Source organism: Saccopteryx bilineata, chromosome X, assembly GCF_036850765.1.
Source record: "Saccopteryx bilineata isolate mSacBil1 chromosome X, mSacBil1_pri_phased_curated, whole genome shotgun sequence".
NCBI classification, from domain to species: Eukaryota; Metazoa; Chordata; class Mammalia; order Chiroptera; family Emballonuridae; genus Saccopteryx; species Saccopteryx bilineata.
The window spans coordinates 15,338,435-15,365,946 of record NC_089502.1 but is presented as its reverse complement, the minus strand read 5'-3'; the positions used below and the strand labels follow the sequence as shown (position 1 = coordinate 15,365,946).

Sequence of the window (27,512 nt, the reverse complement as noted above, 5' to 3'; positions counted from 1 at the left end):
AAGGAGCGCAAGGTGTTTTGTTTCTTTGTTTCTGTTTTGGCTAAAATTTATTAAACACTTAGTATATAGCTCTGGGACACTCAAAATGATTGGCATGCGGTATTTCTCCCCATCTTCAAAACAGCCCACGGTGGAATAAAATTAATAATCTGATTTTACAGTTTGAGAAAACTGAGGCACAGAGAGGCTATGTCACTTGCCCTAGGTCACACAGCTAGCAGTAGGGACTCACATGTAGGCTTTCTGACTGCAGCGCTCCTGTCCTCACTGCTCCACTGCAATGCCTTCTCTCCTTAGAAGAGCATCTTAGAGACCCATGCCAGTGTGCTGAGAGCTACATACACACAACCCAGACAAAACCCGACCTTCTCAGAAAAAAACGGACTTTCTCAGCCTGGACAAGAAGTATCAAAAGCTTTCCAGGTGGGCCCGGAGGGCCAGAGGGGAGCAGACTGAGTGTCCCTGTGACCTCTGTTGCCTTGTTTTTGGAGTAGGGGATGCTTAGGAGGAGAGGCTCTGATATGGAGGCCCCCGGTGGCTGCTTGGGGAGCCTTCTGTGGGAACAGGAGCAGCCCCAGCTGGCTCCAGAGGCCCCCAGGTCAAGTACTGGCCTTGCCGTTCCTTTGCTGTGTGACCTCGGGCAAGTTGCTTTCTTGTCTTGACCAGCAAGTGCCATATTGGCTTTCTAGGAACCCTGCAATGGCCTCATGAGACTGGACACAGCAGAGCTTTGCAAGAGGTTGAGAACTGCCCCCTACCTCGAGCTACTGCGGGAGGACTCCGAATGAGTCGGGTGCCCTTACCTCACGGCTTTGGGGAGCTTGGCCTGGCCCTCCGGCGGAGAGGCAAGCCCAGTGGAGGTAGCGGGGCTCTCCTCCTCTGGAGACAGTCCCAATTCCAGACTGGCAGACGGCCGGAGACCAGCATGCTGAGCCTGGGGCTTCTCCCAGGGCGGGCTACCCTTGCTCTGGGGAGCGGCTCTGGATGACACCCTCGAGCTGGCTCGCCGGGCAGCACTGGCGGAGGAGGCGGAGGCCTTAGGGGATGCTTCTGCCACGTCGCTTTTCTCGTCCTCATCTTCAATCACCACTAGGTCCTTGGGCATCTCTTTAAACTGGTACACCAGCCTCTGCCCTTCCACTTTGGCCAGGATGCCCCTCTGGTAGTAATATCTGGGGGGAAAGGGGTGGAGAGTTAGTCCCGGACAGATGGCCTTCTCCCGGCAGGGCAAGCGTGAGGCGGAGGCTAGCTTGGAGCCAGGCAGGGGCTCAAGGCCAAGGGCAGTGGGGAAGGCCAACTCTTCCACTTGGAAGGCTTTTAGGAAATTTCTGAGATCGCTCCCTAAGGACTCAAAGCGTCCGTGTAAAGGGTTTCAGATGCCAACCCCTGCATTGCTTTGGTGCCGAGAACAGGGGGCGAGTGAAGGATGGGAGAGGAAGATGGATGACGGGGGTCAGCAGTCCCCCAGCCTGAGACAGCGGCTGTGGGTGACTCGGGTCCACCTCCCTAGTCTCTGGCTTAAAGAATGTGAAGGACGATCTTCTTGAGGATGGGAGGTCCTAAAATGCTCTTGTCCTGTCGAAAGAGCAAAGGCTAGGACAGACCTCAAGAGGGAGGGGATTGTTCCTTCCAAAGGGGCCTGGGGAGTGAGCCTAGGGGCAAGCAGGAAGGCCTCCCTGCCAGTGAGAAAGAGCTTGGTGACCCCCCCAGGCCAGGGACCCCCAGCAGCTCCCACCTGAGTGCCCTCCCCATTGTCTCATAGTTCATGTCTGGCTTGTTTTTCTGCTTCCCCCACAGCTTGGACACGGCTTTGGAGTCCACCAACTTGAAGATGCCTTTCTCCCGCTGGGTCCACTTGATGTACTTGGGGCAGGTGTTCCTGTCCTGTAGAAGCGCGAGGAGGAACTCCCACAGATAGATGGTGTTGCCTGAGGAGCGGTAAGCGGTGAGGGCCGGCCCAGGTGCCCTTGCTCCCTTCCCACCTCCCCTGCCTCCACGCCATACCTTTGCCGTCCTTAGACTTCTTCCGTATGGGGACGCTGGGGTCAGTGACAGGTGAGGCGCTGCGGTGGCCCTTTGTCTTCCGGACTGTGAGAGGTGAGAGCAGGGTGAGGCTGAGACCATGGCAAGCGCTGCAGGCCTCGGCCCCCTGAGGGAGAGCCTGCAGCTGATCAGGTTGGGTGCAGCAAGGCAGATGGGACAAGCCCGAGCCCATTCTCCTTGGCTGTGTCCACGCACTGACCTGCCCAGTGGTCCACCCTCCTTTTTAGGCCCCAGAAGTAGACCAGAAGGCCGCTGCGATGTGGGGTCATGTGGTGCTGACACATGAGCCACCTTTAGATTAGAATCAAACTAACTTAATTTTTAAAATGAAAAGGCAGCCTCAAGGTGTGATTGTTGTGTAAGTAAGTACGACACTAAGCTTTTGGTTGCCATGCCAACAAGGCAGTATCAACCAGCCATCACCGGAGTAAATAAATAACACCGGGGCTTGGGAAAGCCCAAAGTCCTCTCCCATATATGGCCTCAGCTCTATGAGTTCCCAGAAGGAAGATAAGCACACTAAGCACACAGCAGAGGCCCCAAGGGGCCAGGGACTGGCCAGGGGGCCCAGCCTGGTGTCTGAGCACCCAGTCTAGGATTGAACCCATTGGGATCATCAGCACTTCTGGAAGAGTTTACACCCATGCTGGGCAGACAGTAGTGGCTTGAGAAATGTCAGGCTTTGGGCTGGCCAACTGATAAGGCCAGGTTTTCTCAAAGGGAGGCCTTTTCGTCCACCCTTGTCATAACAGAGCTGTTCTCTTAATGTGTCTGTGGACCTTGACCCACCCACTTCTATGGTCTTCCTAACTGCCCCCTCCTACCACCCATCCCTTGAAGGTGCGCTCTCTCTCTCTCTCTCTCTCTCTCTCTCTCGCGCGCGCGCACACACACACACACGCATGCGCACGTATGCACACTTACTTCTCTTCTTTGATTTTCCAGTCTTCTTAGCACTTTCTTCTTCGGGGACCTTCTCCTTCAGAGAATGCCCTTCCGGGTCACCAGTGTCACCAGCCTTGTTCAGGGCATTGGGCTCAGAGACAGGAAACAGGTAGTTGGGCAGAGTGATGGCTGGAGCAGGGTCTGAGTCCGGAAGCATTTCGGAGGTGCTGACTACAAAAGAAAAGCATGAGGTGGCTGGGGCTCACGGGGCTCGTGCAGGGTGCGATCGTGGTCTCCCGGTGCTCGGGAGAACAGCGGGCCCCCAGGGAGGGCGGGGGGGCCGTTCTCCTCAGCCCCGAACACAGGATACACCTGAAAACGCCTTATGTGTCTCGCCCCATGAGGAGAGGAAACATCTGCAGAGCTGTGGGCATGAGCCAGCCCCAATCACTGCTGCCACACTTCGAGACCACTGACAGTTGGGGAAGTTCCAGGCGACACCCGGGGCAAAGGGCTCCTTGATTTAGCCATTCTCTCACTCTTACAACTGGAAGGAGCCTTAGAAAGCATACAGCCCAATTCTTCTGCTTTCCTGATGAGGAAACTGAGACCTGTAGATGTCAGGGCATGTGCCGAAGGTCACACAGCAAGTTGGTGCATGGTACAAGCAGACACTCAGTGAATATCTGTTGGATCGTGAATGAATACTAGTGACAGAGACGGAGTTAGAAATGTTGGGACTCAGCATGCCACTTCAGGGCTTTCATGCCCACACTGCATCCCGTGGCCCTGGGAAGAGCAGTCAGGGCCAGCAATCCCCCTGTGGAGTTGGGGCAAATGCCTTAGGGGGTCCTGGAGGAGAAGCCTCCCTCAGGGGCATTCTGGGGAGGGAGGGGCTACCTCCGAGAACAAGAAAGGGGTGCGGGGGCGCCAGATCCAGGACATTTGAAAATAAACCGCACCCTGTACAGTCCTCCTGGGAGTCCCGCAAGAGAGAGAGGGGCCTGACAAGTCACCCTGGCCGATAGTATTCAACCTTAACAAAGAAGTCTATTCTGACATGCACTACAACATGGACAAACCTTGAGGACATTATACTCTGTGAAATAAGCCAGGTTCCAAAAGACAAAAACTGTATGGCTCCACCTATAGGCTGTACCTAGAGTAGTCAGATGTAATCAGACAGAAAGGAGGGTAGTAGGCTGAAGGAATGGGCGAATGGGCAGTTCTTCACCGGGCAGAGTTTTGGTTCTGCAAGATGGAACGGGCTCTGGAGATAGATGGTGGTGATGGCTACACAACAATACAAATTAACTTAGTACCACTGGGCTGGTCGCTGAAGAACGATTGAGGCGGTTTATTTTATGTGTATTTCACTACAATTTAAAACTTGGGGGGAAAAGTCACCTAGGCCCCCTTTTCTTTGTCTTTGGCACCCTCCAGCCCCCTCCTGTTGCAGTCACGGCTCAAGAGCACGTTCTGTGTACGTCAGGGGTGTGGGCACATATGCCCGCATGCACGTGTGCCCGAGAATCCAATGCATGGGTGCGATCTTTTCCCACGGCATTTGGTGTTACCTTGAGCTAAGGCACTGGGTTCACACTTACAGATCTGCTTCTCATCCAGGATGTTGTTGGGAGACTCAACATTGAGCAAGACTTCAGTGGTTGACATAGTTTGTGAGGTTGCTTCATTTTCATCTGTTTCCAGGTTCCATGATAAGGAGGAGAAGAAAAGTTCTCTTAGGGCACAGGGTGGGGGGTACCGCTATAACCAGGCAGCCCAGAGCATAGTGCTAACGAGCCAAAGGACAGCCAGAAAGAGACCAATGCACCTCCCACCCTAATCCCCCACCTTCACTCTACACCCACGCCAGCTGTCTTCACTCCTCATTGTCCTCCTCCATCTCAAAAGAGCCTGGATCCATTTAGATGGCTTCCTCCTCTAGGAAGTGGCGCTACCTTTTGTTTGTCCTAACCGCCCCATCTAAGTTCTGGCTGTTGGGGGCCTTGCCTTTGCTGCATGGGTCACTAGAAGCCATTGTGTGTGGGTTACTGTTCGTGAAGACAGACTCCTTTCTCTTCTACCCCTTCCCTGCCCAGGAAGGGGACAGACCTGCCAGCATGAAACTACCCTCCAAGATTTGATCCTGCGTCATGCACAAGGTCCTGTCCGCTACGATGCCATTGTGAACGTCGTCCAGCTCCAGCCCTGAGTACAGGTGCAGCAATTCGGGGTAGGGCACCTGCTCCACGATCACAGCTGGGAACACTGAGGGGTCTTCCAGCTGTAGAAAGAGAGGGGTCTGGTTTAAGGCCCACCAACCCCTTCCAGTTAGCTGCAGCCCTTCTTGCAATTCCCAACACTTAGAACCCTCAGGAGCTGTCCTTTGTATAAAATGACATTGCTCTGGGTCCAGCCTCACTAGGTGATGCTTTGAATGAATTTTTAATTAATAGAAGTGAGTTAGCTCTCTACTATCTGTGTTCAACCAAGAGAAGACAGTTTTACTTGGTTGTAGTTATGGGTTAGTCCATGGCCAGGATTGGTGCTCAGTCTGTGGGAAGGGTTAGGCTCCTTCAGAGGCCAGTGGGAAAGGATAAGTCAAGGGCAAAGGTGAGGGGCTCGATCTATAGTCAGGCGAAGAACTCAGCCTACAGTCAGGATTGGGGCTCACATTGTGGACACCTTAAGGCTTAGTCTGTAACAATGAAGATGGAAGAACAGAGGCATTATAGAGGTAGAAAGGGAAGGCCCAGTCACTGCTTGGATGGAGGACAGTGTTCCAATTTCCAGTCTGACTCAATGGGTGCATAGCAACACTGTTCATGTTAATTAAGGGCTCAAGAGGAAGATAAGGAAAGGGTTTTTGAAGAAAGAGAAGAACAGTGTCTGGATATGGTGAGTCTGAGGTCCCCTAGAAATCTTTAAAATGGAGATACCTCTCAGTGAGTCAAAAAGATGTATCTAAGATCTCAACAGGGTGGTTGGTAAATCCCTGGGAGTGGAAAATATGATTAGGATGTGAATTCAGCCCCCGGAGGACATTGTTGTTCTAAAACCAAACAAAGCTAAATAATAATTAAAAATAAGGACTGTGATTTTAAGTGTTTTTAAAGAAATATGTATAGAAGGAAATATATCATAGTGTTCATAATGATTACATTTTAAGTTGTTGAACTTTTAGTGACTTTTCTCCTTTTTTCTACTTCTCAATATTTTTCAAATTTTCTTTCATGGGACTATTAATTCTTTCTTCATGGAAGAATAATGAGAATTTTCAGTTCTTTCTAATGTTCCTTGAAGGATTTAGAAGAATAAAAATTAATGATATGCCTTTGGGTTTGGCCACTGAGTAGTCACCCTGGCTAGACCATTTTCAGGGGGTGCTAGAGCCCTAGGGCACATTATCACGGATCATAGAGAGACAGACTGGGGCAGGCAGTTGGGTATAATGATTAAGGCCATGATGTTAAGAGCTGTCTGTCCAATACGGTAGCCACTAACCACAGGTGACTATTTGAATATAAATACATTTTTTCCAGATTAAAAGTCAATTCTTCAGTTGTGCTAGCCATAGTTCAAGTGCTCCAAATCCTCATGTGACTATTGGTCCCATACTGGATAACACAAGTGTAGAATACTAGCATCTAAGAATATTCTACTGGATTGTGCTGATCTACAGCCAGACTGCCTGAGTTTGAAACCAAGCTCTACTGGCAGTGTGACCTTGGGCAACTTACTTAACCTTTCTGTTTCCTCATTTATAAAATTAGGGTGATCATATTATTGACCCCATAGATTGCTAAAATTGACCAATATGTATAAAGCACTTAGAACAAGGCCTGGCATAAAATAGATTCTCATTATTTTAAGTATCAAGGGCTTCTAGGAGACTGGTAACATTTTTTTTAAGAGAGAAAAAGAGAGACAGGCAGAAAGGGGGAGAGATGAGAAGCATCACTCGTAGTTGCTTCACTTTAGTTGTTCATTGATCGCTTCTCATACATGCCTTGACTGGGACCTCAAGCTGAGCCAGTGACCTTTGATCTCAGGCCAGCGACCATAGGATTATGTCAATGATACCACACTCAAGCTGGCAACCCCACGCTCAAACTGATGAGTCTGCACTCAAGCCAGTGAGTGACCTCAGGATTTAGAACCTGGAACCTCAAAGTCCCAGGTCAACAATATATCCACTGCACCATCACTGGTCAGGCAACATTTTATTTGTTAACCTGGGTGGTGAGTTCATGGGTGTTCATTTTACAGTTATTCTTTAAATGTGTGTGTGTGTGTGTGTGTGTGTGAGAGTTATCAATTCTTCTGTCTTTATGACACAAAAATTTTTTGCAATAAAAATTGTTTCCTGGAAACTGAGATAATGAAGGTGAGAAAATAAACACAGAGGGTGGAGCCTACACTGAGGAGAAGAAAATACTAAGAAGGTGGTATTTTGAAGGAGGTGGGCGGAAGAGAGGGTTTTTAGGATTGGGGAGACCTGATGATAGTCTGGGCCGAGAAGAAAGGTCTGAGAGTCTGAAAGATACACGAGAAAGAGGGGGTGATCAATGGTTTGAAGTCTTGAAGGAGGCAGGAGAGAAGAGATTATGCACAGGGGCAAGAGTTACCCTAGAAAGGAAAAGGGACACTTCTTTCTCCCAGGCCAGCGGTGGAGGGTGGGGGAACAGTGACGTTGTCAATGAAAGGGAAGAAAGAAGAAACTGAGAATGTCCTCAGATTTGAGCTTCTCTGTGGACTGGAGGAGAGGCTGTTCACTGAGGATAAAGGGCACTTCTGGGGTTGGAAGGCGTGAGTTTGGGAGCTCCAATAAACAGCCTCTATGAAAAACAAGTAAAAAAATTACTAGTGGCATTGAGAACCCAGGTAAGGTTAGATTTTTTTTTCTTTCTCTTTCCACAGTGCTTTCCACAAGGCTAGGCACTGCAGGTGTTCGGTAAAACTGAACAACTTGAGGTAAGCTCTGGCTGGATGGAAGGTTTAATGTGCTCAAAGCCCACTAGGGGGCAGCCTTTAGTAGTCTGCCAGAGATTGGATAAAGTTTTCCATTATCTTCACAAGAATTTAGGATAGAAAGCATCAGAATTAGGCTGAAGTGCCCTCAAAGATAATCCAACTGGATGTCCTCTTGGCAAAGATGAGGAGGTGGCATCCAGACAGGGGAGGGGACAGGACTTGTCTCAGTGATACTGTAGCCAAACTGGGGTCAGAACCCAGGACTTCTAGCTCCTAATCTTCCTTTCCTTCTACTGTACCCACTGCCTCTTCTCCGTTTGTGGAAAGAGGGAAATGAAGGGTGGTTGAGTTGTGTGCCAGGACACTGCCTGATGGGTACCGCTAAGAGCACAGAAAACACTCTTTGGCCCAGTGCAGGGCAAGGTGTGGGGTGGTAGAGATCCAAGCGCCGGAAGTCTGTCCCATTTCCCAACTTCCTCCCACCAGAAGACTCCATTGCCAGTTTATGCTGAACTTCAGCTCAAGGCTGAAGAGACGGCTGTGGAAGCGTTCGTCAACCAGGCTAGAAACATGAGTCTGAAGATGCCAGGAGCTGGACTATGCCCTCGGTTCCAGCTGGCAGTGTTCACTCACTCTTGCTATGTGGTTGTCTCAGCAGCTTTCTCGCTGTGACACTGGAGGTGGAGGGAAGTGGCTGACAACACGTAGGAAGGTCAGCGCACAACTGGGCCTCCAGCCCTCGTTGCTGACTGGCCAACAGCTCAGCTCAGCTGGCGTACTTAGCAGCTGCTTGGCTGACTTAGTGACTACACGTGCCCTGTAATTGCACGTGGGCAACGAGCTCACTAAATGACCACCCAATGATTACTGACTAGCTGCATGAGTGACTAGCTGGCACACGGTCTGGCTGGCAAGCAGGCCCAGTGCCCTGAACCTAGTAGGTGCTTGGTCAATATTTGCTGACTGGCTAGCCGGCCAGCCGGCTGGCTTACTGGCTGTCTGCCTGCTCGTCTGTGTCTATCTGCTCGTCTGTGCTGGCTGACTGGGCTCTGCTCTCTGGGGCTGTACCTGGTGTATATCATCCATCCCGTTGCTTGCAAACTCAAAAATCAGGTCACTGGGCTGCAGGGTAATAGCCATGCTGTCTTCTCAGAGCTGACAGCAGGATTCGCAGGGCCCTCTGGAGCTGTGGGGTTTTCTTGATGAAGAGTTGCTGCTCAGATACCTTGGAGCTTTAGAGCCTACACTCTGAGCAACTGGAGAATAAGGGATGGAGAGAGCTGGAGTAGGCGTTGACCTAAGCCAGGTTCAGGGCTGCATGCTGGGCTGGGCCAACCACAGGAGTGACCTAGAGAAAAGGGAGAGGTGGGAGCACTGAGTAAGTCACCATCCTTGAGCTCTGTTCCCAGGACAGCCAGTGAGCCAGAGGGACCCTGCCACATCAGGGCAGACCATCAGAAGGGGGATGGCTGAAAGGGGAGAACAATGGGAGAAGGGGGGTGGCGAACAAAGGAGGCAAGTAAAGAAAGAGGGAAGAGGAAGTAACTGAGTCACCTCCAGTGGGAAGCAGCCAAGACTCAGTGACAGTCTAAGTTACCAGCATTTGCACCTGAGCTGGCCCTGAAGACAGGCAGCCTCCCTACCTTCCCTCTCCCACTCCTCTTGAGAAGGTGACAGAGAAAGGGACTTTGGTCTCTCTCCACCCTGAAAATCAGTCCCCAGGGTGCTGCCACAGGGAAAATGAGGGCCTCCCGGATGAGCAATAACATGAAAAAGCCATCCATTCCCTTGGCTACAGAAAGAATCTTGTGTGAGGGGTGTGGGTGAGGACACATGGGTGTAAAGGTGCTCTTCCAGACTTCCTGACTCAGTTCACCTTGGGAAGGGGGTCACTTAGATCTGAAGGGCAGCAGAGTCGGCAGCAGAAGAAATGTCTTGCTGTGAGGCCAGTGCTGTTAGCCTGACCTTGCTTTTGAGGATGGTACCTAGACATGGCCACGCCTCCAAAGAACCTGGAGACAGGGACGGTGAGCCACAAACTCTGCACACTCATCACCACCCCGTCACCACCATAGCCTGCCAGAGAGGATGGCCTCCGTGAAGGTTATGGGTTTGTGTTCTGGGTTCAGCTTTGCTTTCAGTTTCAAGACTGAACTATCACCCTGGGAACTTGTGAGGAGAGCCCTGGCCGGGGTGTGGGGGGGGCACAAGGAACCATGCCCATCCCCCAGGGCCAGCTCAGGGGCCCTCCTTTTCCAGGAAATACATCTGCTGTAGCACACGCATCTCTCCTCTCCTCTCCCTGAATGCCTCTCGCGCTCAGTCTGTACCTCAGGCGTTCACATAGCACGCGGGCCCACAGTTGTTTCCTCTGCTGGCCCCCCTTGGACGTGTAGTCTGCAGCCTCTCCGTGCCTGCCTCCCAAAGCCCTAGCTTCTGCTCCCACGTCCCTCCTACTCCCCCAGCCCTGAACAGTTGGGCTCTCCATGTGGGGGGGCACGCACATGCGCTAGGTCTACAGCCTGCTTCAGCCACGGGCATCTGAAGAACTGCAGCCACCATAGTGGGGTCAACACAGACCCCTACTTCCTTGACACTCCTTTGGCAGTGCCAAGGGTGGCAAGAGCTTCTCCTGGCCGGAAAGAAATGAGGAACTTCAAAGAGGGGCAAACAGGAGGAAAGGGAGGGAGAGCACGGGTGACCTCCCTGATGACCGCTCTCCCCCCCAGAAGACACCCAGGCCTCTCCCACTTCCTTTCCGTTAGCCCACAGGACTGACTCCGCCCTCTTCCCACCCCCATGCTCATCTCCGCACCTTTCCACCCCCCCAAAAAAATAAACTTTGACAAGTCACTCAACTTAACCTGTCAAGTTTGAGTTTTCCCGTGGGTGAAAGACTGATGCCTGCTAGGACAGAGAAAGCACTGGTGAAATCATGGCCCTTGGCTGAGTTTCATCCCTCCCACTCCCCACCCCCACTAGACCCTGCGTGTGACCTGGTCTCCTGTGGCCTGAGAAGTCTCCCAGGGCCATTTATGCTTGGAAGGTCTGTCTCTCCCAGCCACAGTGCCCAAGGCCCACATTCCACAGCTCCAGCCCTCCCACAAGCGGGCTATTTGCACCCAGGAAGCATTCTCCAACTAATCAAATGAAACGTTATCACTTTCACCTAATCCCACTTTGTCTAAACAGGAAACTTCTGAATCTCCTGTCTCCTCTCTCGCCCCCCAAGGGCCTTGGGTCTTGGGCCTTCCTGCCATAGGCTTTCTCTTCAGGTTTGCTCATTTCTTTAGCTTCTCTTCACAGATCTGCATTTCATATTTGTTTTTTTGGGGTTTTTTTTACCTTTTTTTTTTTCCTGAAGCTGGAAACGGGGAGAGACAGTCAGACAGACTACCGCATGCGCCCCACCGGGATCCACCCGGCACGCCCACCAGGGACGAGGCTCTGCCCGCCAGGGGGCGATGCTCTGCCCCTCTGAGGCGTCGCTCTGCCGTGACCAGAGCCACTCTAGCGCCTGGGGCAGAGGCCAAGGAGCCATCCCCAGCGCCCGGGCCATCTCTGCTCCAATGGAGCCTTGGCTGCGGGAGGGGAAGAGAGAGACAGAGAGGAAGGAAGGGGGAAGGGGGGGAGAAGCAAAAGGGCGCTTCTCCTGTGTGCCCTGGCCGGGAGTCGAACCCGGGTCCCCCCGCATGCCAGGCCGACGCTCTACCGCTGGGCCAACAAGCCAGGGCCAGCATTTCATATTTGTGAGTTTACTGCCTGTGATCTCAGCCTGTGGGACTTCTGTGCATCGTCTTCACCTCTCCCACTAGACAGTGGCTTCCTTGAGGACAGAGACAATCGTGTTGGTCATCGATGAAACTTGAACACCTGGCACAGTGGTTGGCATGTAGCGCGCACTCAATTCGTGTTTGCAGAGTGAATGTATGAATGAATGAATGAATGAATGGTCCTGGTCATTCAGTACAAATGAGGTGTGTGTTTTGGGCAGTACGTACATCCATGTGTACACTGTTGTGGAATGGGTGGCGTGTACTCTGGCTTATATGAGAATGAGAGGGGTGTGTGCACTCTGTGTTTAACATCTGCATATTTTTGCATTGTAATTTACAACGGGGATTCATTGTATGTAGGCAAACGCACCACAGATACATAACTGTGCAGGGCATGCCCGTGTGTCCCAAGTGTGGAGACACGTGAGTGTGAACCTCTGTGTGTCCAAGGGCTGTCCTGGTCAGGCCATCAGGGTGCTAGCTTTGTCATCAGGTCCCCCGCCCCAGCTCATGCCACCTCAGAGAGGCTGTGAAGATGGTGGTAGGCTGCCACTGCTACTGCCCACCTCCAAAGCTCCAAGTCCTGCCTGACCAGGCAGTGGCGCAGTGAATAGAGCGTCGGACTGGGATGCAGAGGACCCAGGTTCGAGACCCCGAGGTCACCAGCTTAAGCGCGGGCTCATCTGGTTTGAGCAAAGCTCACCAGCTTGGACCCAAGGTCGCTGGCTTGAGCAAGGGGTTGCTCAGTCTGCTGAAGGCCCACGGTCAAGCACATATGAGAAAGCAATCAATGAACAACTACGGTGTCGCCATGCGCAACGAAAAACTGATGATTGATGCTTCTCATCTCTCTGTGTTCCTGTCTTCTGTCCCTGTCTATCCCTCTCTCTGTCTCTGTAAAAAAAAAAAAAAAAAAAAAAAAAAAGCTCCAAGTCCTATGCTTCTCACAGAGAGAATGCCTGAAGACTATACATGTGGCCCATGGGTCTTTGCAGTGAGCCCCCCAAGTTCCGCCCTGCCAGGGAGGTGCTGGGAGAAGGGAGGCAGCACTGCACTGTATTGGGTGAAACGCTTTTGAAATGAAAGAAAGAGACTAATCCAACTGCATGTCCATACGTCTAAGTCTCAGAATGACGGGCTTGGGGGATGCAGGTCCTGTTGGCCCAGAACTCCGTACACTGGGCGGCTCCACCCAGCAGCTGCTCTCAGTGTGCTGTTCTGCCTGCTGCCTGCGCTCAAGCCTGAAGCTGAGGTGAACGGGTGTCGGGGGAGGAAGGAGCTGTCCTGTTTGCCTACTCTTTGGCCGAGGGGAAGATAACTCCCCCCTCCCCTACCATGGAACCTTCCAGTCCAGAAAGTTTCGTCCCTCCCCCATCAGATGTTTGAGGATTTGAAAGTGAGAGGTAGAGAGAAGCTTATTTGCATGCTCACTCACTCTCCCCGGCAGAAGATTGAACCACCTCCCCAAGTCCCTCAAAATAACCTCCCTCTCCCAGGAACCTGAAACCAAAGAAGCCACCACCACAGAAAGCCCACCCTGCTGGAGGCCAGAGAGGCCCACACCAGGGGCTCTCTTCACCAGTGTCCTCAGAAACCTACTGGGATGCACATTCATGGCCCAGAGTCCTGCACACTCTTGCCAGCGAGTAGGGGGTTGGGGGACACACACAGACACTTGGCCCAAGAAACTGAGGCACCTGGGAACCCTTAGTAACCAGTGGTGAGTTCCACCCACCAGCTGCATCAGCAAAGTTCGCTCACAGGGTGCTGGCTCCCAGGGCTTGTCCTACTTGGGCTGAAAACAAAGCCTCTGTGAAAGCCTGTGGCCCCTGGACACTGTGTGCGAGTGTGTGTCTGTGCATGTGTTGGGGGGGTGGCTGTGGGTGCGCGTGCGCATACCATAAGAGGGAGCAAACAAGTGAGGTCTAAGTCCCAGGCCTGCAAATGCACACCTCTGGCTCTCTGTGGTTCCGACTGCATTTCAAAACCAAAATAGCAAAATAGAAGTGGTTTGGGCTGCTCCTGCGTCACCATACTGGGTGGTGGTGCAGATGTAAAGACCCTTTCTGGGACTGTCACTGAACACCTCAAGCAATGTTGAGCACCCACCCACTGGGCCTCCTCTACAGGAAATAGGCCCTATTTGAAAGCCACGTCCACAGTCTTCGTGGAGTGAGTTTAAATCTACACGCACTCAGCTGAGCCAACGGCTCTCACTGAATGCTAGTAACACCCGTGGCATTTTTACACATGCCAGGAAACGTGGGGGCCAGATGGTCAGCTGGGCCACAAGGCAGAATTCTCCTTCAGTTCCTTGTCCCCTCGGAGCCAGCTCTCAACTGCTAAAATACCCGGTCCCCCATGAAACCTTTCTGGAATTCTCTGGAAAGGAAGTGACAATTTCCTTCATGCCATTTCCCACTCCCTCCACACTCCTCCCCCACAACCACAAACAAAATGGAAACTACCCCAGGAACAGCTGTACCCTCCACTGGAAAACAGCCCCTCCTCCAGCCAATAGTCATCGAGCAGAAAATTTGCATGCTGTACCACATGACCAGTGGCATGTATTTAAGAGACAGAAGGCCAGAGCCAGAGATCCAATCTGTAGCCATAGACGAAGCAGAGGTAACCCACCAGTCGAACTCCTGCACAGCCTTGCCTCAGATCAGCTGAACTGTCCTTCTAGAGCAAATGCCCAGCGGAGGGGTCTCAGCCACAGCTATTTTGTCAGCTCCTTCTATTCTATTCCTTTCTTTACACCACCCCCCTATTTGAGATGGAATCAGGAAGAGAGAGGGAAAAATAAATGTTTTGCAAGCTCTGCTGGTTGGGGCTTCTTGTCCTTACTTATAAGAAACCCAGTTTCCTTCCTTGAGCCCTGGTCACTGCGCCCTTCCAGTGAAGGGCTTGTCACAAGTCTGCAGGGGTGGCAGGCACAGAGCTCTTCTCCGGCTGCTCCCGGCCCTTTGTCGCTTCCGGTTTTGTCGCTACCTTCCCAGGCCCTAAGCTGTCCCAGCGGAGGGGCAGTTGGGGCTGCAGGAGATAGCAGGCCACAGGCAGAGCAATGTCCCCTCATCTCTCTGCGGGAGACCCAGCAGGCCACCCACAGTGTGTGGTGTGCTCAGTCCAGGGGGAGGGAGGGGGAGGGAAGCCCTCTCCTGGCAGCATCACAACAAAGTGTGTGACCCGGGAAAAGTCAGCCATCTTCCTGGGCTACAGTGTCTGTCATTCTTTTTTTTTTTTTTTTCACTTTTCTGAAGCTGGAAACAGGGAGAGACAGTCAGACAGACTCCCGCATGCGCCCGACCGGGATCCACCCGGCACGCCCACCAGGGGCGATGTTCTGCCCACCAGGGGGCGATGCTCTGCCCATCCTGGGCGTCGCCATGTTGCGACCAGAGCCACTCTAGCGCCTGAGGAAGAGGCCACAGAGCCATCCCCAGCGCCCGGGCCATCTTTGCTCCAATGGAGCCTTGGCTGCGGGAGGGGAAGAGAGAGACAGAGAGGAAAGCGCGGCGGAGGGGTGGAGAAGCAAATGGGCACTTCTCCTGTGTGCCCTGGCCGGGAATCAAACCCGGGTCCTCCGCACGCTAGGCCGACGCTCTACCGCTGAGCCAACCGGCCAGGGCCGTGTCTGTCATTCTTAACGTGGGTAAGGGCTGAGGGTAACTCAGGTTGGCAGACGCTCACCAGGAAGTCTCAGGGGCATGAAATGGGGTGGGAAAGCACTCTGAAAACTTCAAAAGCTCCCATCCAGATGATGAGTCTCAGGTGACCGCCAGAGAGCAAGAGGGACTGGGAACCCCATGAAGCCCCCTAAAAGCCCGCCCATGGGTTCCAGAACAGGGACAGTATGGAGCTGGAGGCTTTTAGTTGTTGACTTGGACGGGACTGGCTCGTTGCCTGGGTTAGGGGCCCCACAAGGAGGGGCAGGCTGCTGTGATTGGAGGAAGGCTCCCAGTCCCCTACCCTCACCACCTTCACCCCAGCCCAGCCCTTTGGGTTGTGGTTATGTGGCAAGAGCGCTACAGAAGCCCAATAGGGGAGGAGGGGAAGGCGGGAGGTGAGTGACAAAGGAAACCTATTTCCCCAGCTGCCCTGACTCCCCGGGTCCTTGCCTGACAAAACCCAAAGAGCACCCCCTGGAGGTGCTTGTGGCCACCACATCCTCCTCGCTAGTGCTCCAGGGACAGGGAGGAGGCAGAGGGACACTAAAGTTTTCTGTGAAGTGAAGGGCGAGCTAAGAACAGGAGGACAGTGCAGGAAAGGACGCAAAGCCAAGTCTGGGCAGCCACCGAAGCCCAGTATGGTAGGCTGCCAGCTAGATCCTGGGGGAATCCCAGAAGTCCCAGCAGATATGAAAGGCATGGGGACTCCAGCAACAAGGTCCAGCTTTGCTTTGGGGTTTATGCAGGTCCCCTTCCTGCTCTGTGCAATGGGGACACGCACCCTAGCTCAAGGAGTGGTCATGCAAGTCCAGTGAGTTAACATAGGTGAAAACTCTCCGTTATGTCCCAAACATATTTCCCAGTGTGATTTGTGTATTTTTGGCTCTGGTCACTCATTAAGTAGGCAGCATATATTTACCTATATGGGCAAGAGGAAAGGGAAATGGAGATGGGGAGTTGAAACGAAAACAGAGGGAAGACATAACCAGCAAGCATGAAACGGGACAAAAAGAAGAAAGCAGCTGGACTCTGGGGAGGAGGGACTGGCGGGGAGTCAGGGGTCCCTGCGCAAGGGAGGGACGCGCAGTGTGCAGGCCTGCAGGAGGGCCGCTCTGCCCTGAGGTAGGAGTGGAGAGATGGAAGGAGACCCGGAGGGGCAGCTGGAGTCCAGGAGGTGAATCCCAGACCCACCTAAAGGGGAAAGGGGACAGCATATGTGGTCATATTGCAGTTGAAGAGAGTCCAAGATGTTTTTTTGTTTTGTTTGTTTGTTTGTTTGTTTGTTTTGTGACAGAGAGAAAGAGGGACAGATAGGGACAGAGAGATAGGAAAGGAGATGAGAAGCATCTATTCTTCATTGTGTCACCTTAATTGTTCATTGATTGCTTTCTCATATGTCAGGGGTCCCCAAACTACGGCCCCCCTGAGGCCACTTATCCGGCCCCCGCTGCACTTCCGGAAGGGCACCTCTTTCATTGGTGGTCAGTGAGAGGAGCATAGTTCTCATTGAAATACTGGTCAGTTTGTTGATTTAAATTTACTTGTTCTTTATTTTAAATATTGGATTTGTTCCTGTTTTGTTTTTTTACTTTAAAATAAGATATGTGCAGTGTGCATAGGGATTTGTTCATAGTTTTTTTTTATATTCTGGCCCTCCAACGGTCTGAGGGACAGTGAACTGGCCCCCTGTGTAAAAAGTTTGGGGACCCCTGTCATATGTGCTTTGACGGGGGGGGCCTACATCAGAATGAGTGAAACCCTTGCTCAAGCCAGTGACCGTGGACTCAAGCCAGCCACCTTGAGCTTCAAGTCAGCAACCATGGGGTCATGTCTATAATCCCACGCTCAAACCAGCGACCCTGTGCTCAAGCTGGTAAGTCCACACTCAAGCTGGCGACCTCAGGGTTTTGAACCTGGGTCCTCCATGTCCCAGTCCAACACTCTATCCAATGTGGCACTGCCTAGTCAGGCAAGAGACTACAAGATGTTTAACATGTCTTGCTATAAGAATGTTAAGAGCTATAAAGTGATTGAGCCAGAAAATGTGGCAAGATGATGAGTTCAACTTGGATGTTTTGAAATTAGGATTACCTCAAAAAACCCAGGATTAATGGTGGAGAAAAGAGGACCCAGAGAGTCATTTTGCTACATATACACACACGCGCGCGCGCACACACACACACATACAGAGCAAGATGAGCATCAACAGGCCTTCAGTGGCCACAAGAGTAGGCCTGGCCTGGTGAGGCTGGCAATCTGGGCACAACACTATGGGAGAAAGCTGCATGTGCTGAATGGAAGGTGGCTTTGAAAGGCACACTCCTCCCCCCAGGAAAGCCAGCACTTGTTTCCTTGGGGGCTGGGTGGTAAAGGAGGGAGGGACCAGAAACAATGACCAGAGACTAATTAGATCTGTTAATGGGTTTTAGAAACTGGGGTAATCTGTGACTTGGCACCAACAGAACATTAAGTCAGATAATTTTTATTGAAGGGACAGTGTTTTGTCAAGAACACTCTAAGACATGAGCTTGCCAGCTCATTCATGTGTTAGAAACTGAGGCGAAGTCTCCTTGCTCAGATGTGGGACACCCCCAGCCAGGAAGGGCCATGTTAGGTTTGCTGCTGGGTTCTGGGGCCTATTTAAGTGCCCCCTCCAACCTTGGCCACATCCAGGGGAGGGTGCAAGGGAGGACGATGTGGAAAGACAGCCTATGGGGGGATCGTGACATGAGCAGACAGCAAAGGGAGCCTCAGATCTGATGTCCCCATGAGCTCCCAGGGGACTCCTCCTCCTTCACTCACACTGCTCCTTGACTTGGAGTCCTAGGATGTCAAAGTTAAAAAGGATCTGAAAGGTCAACACATCCATCCTTACTATCACCAACTGCAGACACCAAGTTCTCGAGGGAGAAATGAATTGCTCAAGGTCACACGGTTAGCTGCTGTAACTTGCAGGAGATCATTCTTCCTCCCCTACTCAGTCTCTCAGCATCCTCACCAAACCAACCCTTTCCTCTGGTGAAGACAAATAGCAACCAATGACCCAGGGCCGGCAGCAACAATGAGGCTATGTCTGTGCAGAACACGTTGAACTGTCCCCCCAGTTCTGTGCCTTTGTTCACACTGTTCCCCAGGCCTGATATATCCTTCCCCAACTTCTGTCACTCCAATTTCCACATGGTGTTCGAGATTCAAAGCAAATTCCTTACCTACTTCTTCCCCAACTGGTATATTCTCTCTTACTCCTGCTTCTCCTCCTAACACTTTAGCCTGACTTCTTAGACAAAAGCAGGAGTGAAAACCTATGGTCCACGTGTCAAATCCAGGCTGCCATCTGTTTATGTATGGCCTGTTAGCTAAGATGAAATGTTAGCCAGTGTCACCCTGATAAATTCAATTTTTAAAAAAAGGATTGCGGAGAAAAATAAAAAAAAAGACTATTCCATGCCACATGAAAAGTACAGAAAATTCAAATTTTAGTGTGCACAAATAAAGTTTTATTAGAACACAGCTATGCTCATTTATTTACATGTTGCTTGTGGCTGCTGTTGCATTGTAAGTTGAATTGTTTTGAAAGAGTTCTTATGGGCTATAAAGCCTAAAATTTTTACTATCTGTCCTTTGTAGGCAAAGTTTGCTGAGTCCTGGACTAAAGACTTCACTCTCCTTTAGTGTGAATAGATTAATCAAGTTCATTTCTGAGAAGAATGTCACAGAGCACTCAAAGGTCCCTGAAGGGAGATGTGGAACACCAAATACAAACTTGGCAGCTTCTCATCAGAAAGTGCCAGCCCTAGCTCTGCTCATGGTGTGACCTTGAGCAAGTCACTTCTGTTTTGTGAGCCATTTGTTTCCTCAGCTGCACAATGAGAGGACGGACTGGATGGTCTAAGGTCCGTTCTCGCCCTGTGATTTAGAGTCAGTAGCCTGTTGCATTTCCAGCTCACACAGTTTCGAGGTGGAGCAGTCCTGATCATGTTCTCTCACGAGAGCTTACAGAAGGTTCTCCTGCCCAGCTGTGGTGTTCTGCTGCCACTGTGGACCCCTGGATCCATACTCACCTGTCCACTCTTCCTTCTGCTGACCTGGCTGCCCTTCTATCAGAATTCCTCTCCCTGCACAATGAAGATGACCTCCTCTGACAGAGCTCCCCCCCCACTCTGATGGGTCAAGATGCCCCATTTTTTGTAGGGGTGGAGGCAGGGAAAGGATCTCAGCTCTCCCCAGCCCATCAGGACCCACAGCCCACGGGCAGGAGGAGGTAGAGCCGGCTCTCACCGCAGCCCTGCTCCGCCAGAGGAAACAACCCCTCTCTGCCACTTCCTGTCCCAGGGGTTTCAGCAGTTTCCCCTTCAGGGCCTGCTGTCCCTCCCAGCCCTGCCCTGCCCCCCCACAGGTCAGAGAGTAGGGGGGAGCCTTTAGGGAAAGTAGGGAGATCCTTCACAGGAAGGCTGAGAAGACATCTGTCTACACTAGAGGACACCCCAGCAGCTCCTCTGCCAGTCTGCTGGGCTGGGGAACTGGAGTCCTGGGAGGGTGTTGGGGCTGTCTCCCACAGCTCTGTCCTGTTAGCAGGTGAGTTCATCGCCTTATCTAGCTAGCTATCACCTGGGGAACGGAGTGAACCTGGCCTTAGAAGACTGGGTCAGAGACTGGACAGTAACTGCTGAGATCAATGTCCACCCGAGCTGAGACCAGCCTTGGGTAGCTTCGAATGGGAGAGTGTGTTGCTTGAAGCAAGAACTTGGGGAAAGCAGCCAACAATGGAAGTTGATTTGGAGGAACAGGTGACACCGAAATCAATGTCACTTCATAATTTTGCATAATTATTTCCCTGGCACCGATGGACAGAGGCAACAATGGAGAACAGACTATATATGTGGGTCAAAACGAGGGGTATTTTCTGGGTGATGGGACAGGAGGCTACCACATTCCATAGCCGAAGCTGATTTGGTGTGGTGACTTCCACTGGTAAATAACTCCCTGATGCCCTTGTGAGACGGAGCGTTAGCAATGGGGCTGTGTGCCGTGAGAAATACTGCGGGCAGGTGGCCAGCTCTGCCAGGACTTTGCAAGGCACTGGGTCACAGGAGCAGTAGCATCTCGAGACCCAGGCCCTTTGCCCAGTCGCCAATCTTCCTGAGGACAGGTCAGAAACCCATGATGATGGTTCTAGAAGACTTGATGCTGGAGATGGGGACATAGTAGCAGGCAGACACCATCATCTTTGTTCCTCCTGTAGTAATATTGTTCTATGAGATTCCAGTAGTCGTGACAGAAGTTAAGGGCATCAACTAGAAATGATGGTTCTGGGCGGGCCAACAAAAAGGTGGATGGGAAGACGGTCTTGATACCTCTCCCAAAGATCATCCTCTTGTGCCTTTAGCGAAAAGCCCTGCCCAGTCAGGCCTCCAGTCAAAAGAGCAGAATCTCACTTTCGCTCCCCCTCACTGGCTGTACACTCCCTCAGGGCAAACAGGACCCAGTGCCCCAGTGATAGGGCCTTATCACCCTTAAGGCAGGGGAGGGTCTGATCCACACAGCCTGTTTCTCCACCTGTGTAAGCTGTAGTAAATATTGCTGCACAGCTAGTATGAGGGGACACCAGGGAAGCCTCAGAGACAACATCTGGATGTGTACCTTGGCTCTTGCCGGCTCCTCCCAACATCTGCTGTGCTAACCAAAGGCCAGGGTTTGGTTACAAGTTGGAAAGCACATCTAGACGGGGTGGAAAGGGTAGAAGCACTTGGAATCAGTGCCAGCTCAGGATGAGTGCTTTCAGGGTTGGCATCCATCTGAGCTAGTGTTGGGCCAAGGATGGTGGATGTGGCCACTTTGGCCTCAACCATGGGCCTGTTGCAGGAGGGACAGAGGGACGTAGGTACTTGTTAAAACATGAACAAGATTTTCTTTTGAGCCTTCTGATATCACTTCCAGTTGTTCCCTCTGCTTCTGGGGAATGGGGCTAAACAGTAAAAATTATAGGATGACAGGGTGGAGCACAGGGAAGGTGATGGGAACTTACATTTAATAGGTACAAGCTGTGGTGCTGGTATTGCATCAGGCATTTTACTATATGGTCTCTCTCCTTTAATTCTTTTTAAGATTTTATTTATTCATTTTAGAGAGGAGAGAGAGAGAGAGAGAGAGAGAGAGAGAGAGAGAGAGACATGGGGGGGGGAGCAAGAAGCATCAACTCCCATATGTGCCTTGACCAGACAAGGCCAGGGTTTCAAACCGGTAACCTCAGCATTCCAGGTCGATGCTCTATCCACTGTGTCACCACTGGTCTGGCCTCTCCTTTAATTCTTATAAAAAAGTAGTTGGTTGCCTGACCAGACAGTGGTGCAGTGGATCAAGTGTTGGACTGGGATGCGGAGGACCCAGGTTCGGATACCCCAAGGTCTCCAGCTTGAGCACGGGCTCATCTAGTTTGAGCAAAGGTCACTAGCTTGGACCCAAGGTCACTGGCTTGAGCAAGGGGTTACTCGATCTGCTGAAGGCCCATGGTCAAGGCACATATGAGAAAGCAATCAATGAACAACTAAGGAACCACAAGGAAGAATTGGTGTATCTCATCTCTATCCCTTCCTGTCTGCCTGTCTCTCTCTCTGACTCTCTGTCTCTGCCACAAAAAAAAAAATAATAATAATAATAATAATAATTTAAAAATGTAGTTGTCAGTGGTAGAGCTGGGGTTTAAACCCAAGTTTATTTCCAGATATTTCACTCTTTGAACTTTGTTTTCAGTAAAATCTCTTTTGGTAATAATCCTGCCTTAATAGTTCCATTTAAGGTAAGAGAGGCTCAGACAAGATTAAGAAACATCATCAAGATCACACTGCCTGTCAAGGATGGCGCCAGAACTCAAACCCAGGCCTGTATGACCTTGATCTCAGTTCACGCTTTTCCCACTGCCCCATACTGGCTGGCATCTGCTCAGATCCCTAGTTCAGGCCTTGCTTACGATACCCGACTTTGAAGACTCAGAACCTCTTTGATGTTCCTTCACAAAAGTTTTCCAAGCCCGAGTCCCAACCGCCCTTGAGGCCCCAGTCTCAAGCAAAACTCCATATGATAAGTGAATCCTAACTTCCTGAGCCAGGTCTGTACCAACATGGTGACGAGCTGAGCCCGTGTGGCCAGCTGTGGAGGAATGGCATTGTGGAGCAAGAAGCTTCCGGATCTAGTATGAAAAAGGTTAATGCTGTTCTTGCACTTCAGGGCCTTACTGTTTCCGGAAAGAGCCGGAGTGGCCACAGCACGGTCCCTGCCCCATAAATATACACTGGCTCCCAGCTTACACACATGAAGTGTGCGTTCTTATCACAGGGTGTTGGTTCCCATACTCATGCAAATATTTATGTAAAATCAGACCTGAGCACCTCAAGGGCTTACTGCTGGGTCCACCCTATTCTAGGTGGTCTCTTCATATCTGAGTTCTCAGTAAGCTGGGTTAGCCCATCTGCCTGAACAATATTGCTGGGGTCTTCCCTCAAAACACTTCTACAGCAAATGTCTCCTCAAAAGTGAGATGTTGAGGCCCTGGCCGGGTCGCCCAGTGGATGCAGTGTGGTCCCAGCATGCCCAGATCATGGGTTCAATCGCCGGTCAGGGCGCATACAAGAACAACTGAGTGCTACAACAAGTTGATGCTCTTCTCTCTCTCTCTCTCTCTCTCTCTCTCTCTCTCTCTCTCAAATCAATGAAAAAAACAACAACAACTGAGGCCCAGAAGTTGCAGGGAAATGGGGAGTGACTGTTAATGAGTATAAAGTTTCTTTATGAGGTGATCCAAATATTCTAAAATATATTGTGGTGATAGATATACAATTCTGTGAAAATATTAAAAACTACTGAATTGTGTACTTTAATTAGGTGAATTATATACTATTGAACTATACTTAATAAAGTTGCAATAAAAATAAAAAACAAGATCCAGAGAGAGAGAGGGATAGCAGCTCATTTAAGGCCACACACAAGTTGACAAAGCAGCTCCGGCCAGACTGCAGGTCTTCTGAACGGCGACTCCGGGCTTCTCCCGTCCCCATAACCCTAAGCAGAGATAACTACCAAGCTTCAGGCAGTGTGCAAGGCAGGGCCGGTCCGATGCGTGAGGACTGGCAGCCAGACCTGAATGAATCCCAGGGTGAGCAGTAGAAAATGGTCTAGAGCAAGAGCTTTCACTGAGGTCTGCCATGAGCGTGGCCAGCCCTGTCTCTGGATCCCAGTGTCCCCGTCTGTCAAGTGGATGAATTTTGTGATCCCTTGCAAAAGGCTCCGCCAGCCCTGAGGTTCTAATTATAAAGCACATAGAGACGGAACAGATTGGCGTGTCAGCTGTATGTTCTCAGAGTGCTGCAGGGGTCTTGCACACAATTAGGTGTGCTAATCTATGCCCCTCACCGCTAGCGATGACCAGGACTTTCCCGTGAGAGTCCAATTCTTTTAGACAATGCCACTGCTGCCTTTCTCCAGCAGGGGTAGCTTGGTCCTGGTTTCCCCACCAGCAGTACTAAGTGGGAGAGTTACCTATCCTAGAGGCCGATTGATCACGTCCTTGGAGTAGTCAAGAACCAGGTTCTTGGCCTGGCACCCAGGCAGCCCCACCTTGGGCTGAGCTTGCCTCTGCAGTGGAGGGAGTGATTACTGATGGCCACTGGTCTAGCCCCCGCTGGACAGGATGTTTCCACATCGAGCCCCACTTCCTGCAGCTAGGCCTGGACTCCGGTTCCCCCCTGCTCCTGCCATCTGGCCGCCTGCCCTCTGCCCCCTCCCCTGGCTGGGTGTTTACTGGCTGCCTTATCAGCCTGGGGAATCAGGGCCTCACCCAGCCGGCTGCCCCGCCCCATCAGCCGGCCCAGGGCCCTACCTGCTGTGGTTTCGTCACTACAAGCTCTCAAACTCTGGAGAGGCCCCCTCTTGTGCAGGAAGGGGGGTGTGGATGAAGGCTCACTGCTGAAACCTGAATATTCATAGTGCTTTATCCACCTTGCTTAAGCTGAGGGAGAGCCTGCTTTGTTCTTTCTATATTGTCCTGTCTCTGTTGCATGATATTGGGACAGGAATGAGGTGTTTAGGCTGCTGAGAAGGTTCTTTGGACTGGAGTGCCTCCCCGGCTCTTTTCTTCTCAGCCACTAAGAGATGAGCCTGTACTAGGCTGGAAGGCTCTGAAAGAACTGGCAGATTCTTTTTTAATAGCAGAGTACTGCAATCACCCAGGCTAAAGGTGAGGTGGAAGGAGAGGCTGCAGACTGACTGTGCTGGAGGAGCGCTCGCTGGGCAGCACACATACTAAAACTGAGTGCGCTCAGGAGGAAAAACTGGAGAATCCATGAGCGTGGCCTCCACGATCCATGTCGGACTCCAGAACCTCATGGGTCCTGTGTTGTCTCCACCCCACGCTGCGATCTGTTCACCCACCCAAAGGCTGAGGCCAGAGCTAACCACTGAGCGAGTCCAACAACTTTCTCCCAGCACACAAGGCTTAGATTTGAACGAAGGAGAGGGAGGAGATGAAGATAGTAAGCAAATGAACACGTTGCAGGTGATGGATTTCCCTTCCAGCGTTTGGGCTAAGATTCTGAGAGTTCAAGTTCTGACCTGTCCATAGGCAGGTTCCACAGGGACAGTGTCTGCTTGCTAAAACTGACAAAGTCCAAAAGCAGGAATCGAAGCCACTGGCCAAACCTGGCTCATCATCCAGGGACTTCCGTTTGGTTCACAGAGAAATCAATTAAAATATATTTAGGCAGTAGATTGTCACATCACACAAAATAAAATGCCATAATTCAGATACGTTTTATGAAACTGTGTCCTTCTAGATGTAAAGCACACAAATCAACAGTTTGGGGCGCTTGGGTGGGAAAGTTTGGAAAAAGTCTGTTCAGACAATTTTGCCATTAATGGGCTATGTAACCACAGGCATGCCATGTCACATGGCTCTCAAAGCCTCGGGCATCCCCTCCCCCACCTGCACTATAGATCTCATGCTGCCCAGAGCTCCTCTGGAGCTCACTGACCCTAGCGGCAGTCAGGACTTCCACAGGTCACTGTCCCATCTCCCCAGGAATGACCTTTCCACTGCTCAGATATATAAGCCACTTAATGTTCACATGTTAATGGATGATATTGGGTTAATGTGTCACCTCTCTCAACACACTTCATCTTTAAAGGCCATCTGAAGTTGCTTTGCTTTAGCCTAAGGAGTGGCTCCGGAGCAATAGCGGAGCTGCCCTATGAGTAGGTGAGCCGGGGCTGTTTCTCAGTGGTTCTGTTTCCAGTTACACATTAGCCAAGGAGCAAGCTGGCCTTCACCTTCTCCTCCCCAGGCCTCTAGTCTCTGTTAGGAAGCTGTACTGAGTGGATGTGAAAGCCTTTGAAAAATCTAACAACTAGCCTTGGCGCAGCAGAAAGCCCACTTGACTGGGTGTGAGGTAGATTAAGTGCCAGTTGTGGCCCTGCCTCTCCCCAGCTCCTCCCTCAGTCTTTGAGCTGGTGCCAACCTCTCCTCCAGGGCACACATTTAGATCTATGGCTGTGGCCACACCAGCTGTACTAGGCAGAGCTTTAGAGTCCGAACTCATCTGCTTGGTTTCCAAAGGTCCTTCATAGTCTGACCCCACCCTACCTAGTCAGCCTTGTTTCTCATGATTTCCCAACTCAAGCCTGGGCTTCAAGCCCAGTGGTCTTCTCACGGTCCCCTGAGGGAACATTCCAGTCTCATTCACAGAGTTTCTCAGGCATGCCATGCCCTCGCAGCTCTGTTTTGGTTAATCAAATAGTGCCCAACCAACAAGGTCCCAAGCAAGTTCCCCAAACCCATGGAGCTGGCTACACCCTGATAACAGAGTCTACACCCACAGAACCCCCTTCATTAAACTCCTATAGCCCTTAAATTCCACCACAAAATCTCTTAATCCCACAGGTCTTGAATTGTTCTTTACTTTATGTGTATGTCTTGTTTCCCCAACAGGCAGTAAAATCCATGGGATTAAAGCCTATCTCGTCTTCTGACTCTAACACAGGTCTGGGCATTCATGAGTTAAGTCCATGTAAATTCTTCACCTGAGTAAAATCTCTAGAAAACAGACTCCAGGTCCTGAGAGATATAATGTGGAGATAAGGTTAGAGTTGGGGGACAAAGTCCTCCAGACTCATATATTACTTGTCCTTTTTTGCTTCAAGCCTCTTTTAAGGGAAACACATACCAACTAGAGTCGTTTATTCCAAGCAGCATTGAGAAGGTAGTTGATGATCAATCTGGCCATCATTAAAGAATTATTTCTTTGTATAAAACCAGCATGTCTCGGCCCTGGCCGGTTGGCTCAGTGGTAGAGCGTCACACTGGCATGCAGGAGTCCCGGGTTCGATTCCCGGCCAGGGCACACAGGAGAAGCGCCCATCTGCTTTTCCATCCCTCCCCCTCTCCTTCCTCTCTGTCTCTCTCTTCCCCTCCCACAGCCAAGGCTCCATTGGAGCAAAGTTGGCCTGGGCACTGAGGGTGGCTCTGTGGCCTCTGCCTCAGGCACTAGAGTGGCTCTGGTTGCAACAGAGCGGCGCCCCAGATGGGCGAAGCATCGCCCCCTGGTGGGCATGCCGGGTGGATCCCGGTCGGGCACATGCAGGAGTCTGTCTCACTGCTTCCCCGTTTCCAATTTCAGAAAAATAGAAGAAAAAAAACCCAAAAAAACCCAGCATGTCTCCTGACCTGTGGTGGCACAGTGGATCAAGTGTTGACCTGGAACACTGAGGTCACCAGTTCAAGACCTTGGGCTTGCCTGGTCAAGGCACATACAAGAAGCAAGGTGAAGTTTCCTGCCCCCCATCCTTTCTCTCTCTCCCTCTTCTCACTCTAAAATCAATAAATAAAATCTTAAAAAAAACAGAAAAAGAAAAACAGTGTGTCGACCAAAGGGATATTTGGTGCAGGTTTGATCACCGGATCCTGGGGATAAACTTCATAATGCTGGGTCACTTTTAAGAGCTAAAACGATTCAAGAGAATGGAGTGTGCATATAACTACATGAGAACAAGCATTTTTTTTAAAAGAGGGCTTTTGTTGTCTAGACAGATAACATTGAAAAGAGATATGGTTTACATCTATGAAATGATATATGAAGCAGATCATCGTGGAACCATTAACCAATAATTGGTTCCT

At 51.1% G+C, this 27,512-nt stretch overlaps 1 protein-coding gene across 2 annotated transcripts in view; it reads right to left on the bottom strand.

Moving 5' to 3' along the window:
- Positions 1 to 27,512, bottom strand: part of ELF4 (E74 like ETS transcription factor 4) — a 48,218-nt gene that overhangs the window by 4,698 nt on the left and 16,008 nt on the right. For both annotated transcript variants that reach the window (XM_066249497.1, XM_066249496.1), the window contains exons 2-8: positions 8,974 to 9,253; positions 5,044 to 5,215; positions 4,536 to 4,628; positions 2,968 to 3,159; positions 2,005 to 2,088; positions 1,736 to 1,928; positions 804 to 1,172 (exon numbers count right to left, since the gene is read on the bottom strand). In XM_066249497.1, the coding sequence (XP_066105594.1) occupies positions 804 to 1,172; positions 1,736 to 1,928; positions 2,005 to 2,088; positions 2,968 to 3,159; positions 4,536 to 4,628; positions 5,044 to 5,215; positions 8,974 to 9,045 (1,175 nt within the window). In that variant the 5' untranslated portion in view covers positions 9,046 to 9,253. The remainder of the gene's footprint in view (positions 1 to 803; positions 1,173 to 1,735; positions 1,929 to 2,004; positions 2,089 to 2,967; positions 3,160 to 4,535; positions 4,629 to 5,043; positions 5,216 to 8,973; positions 9,254 to 27,512) is intronic.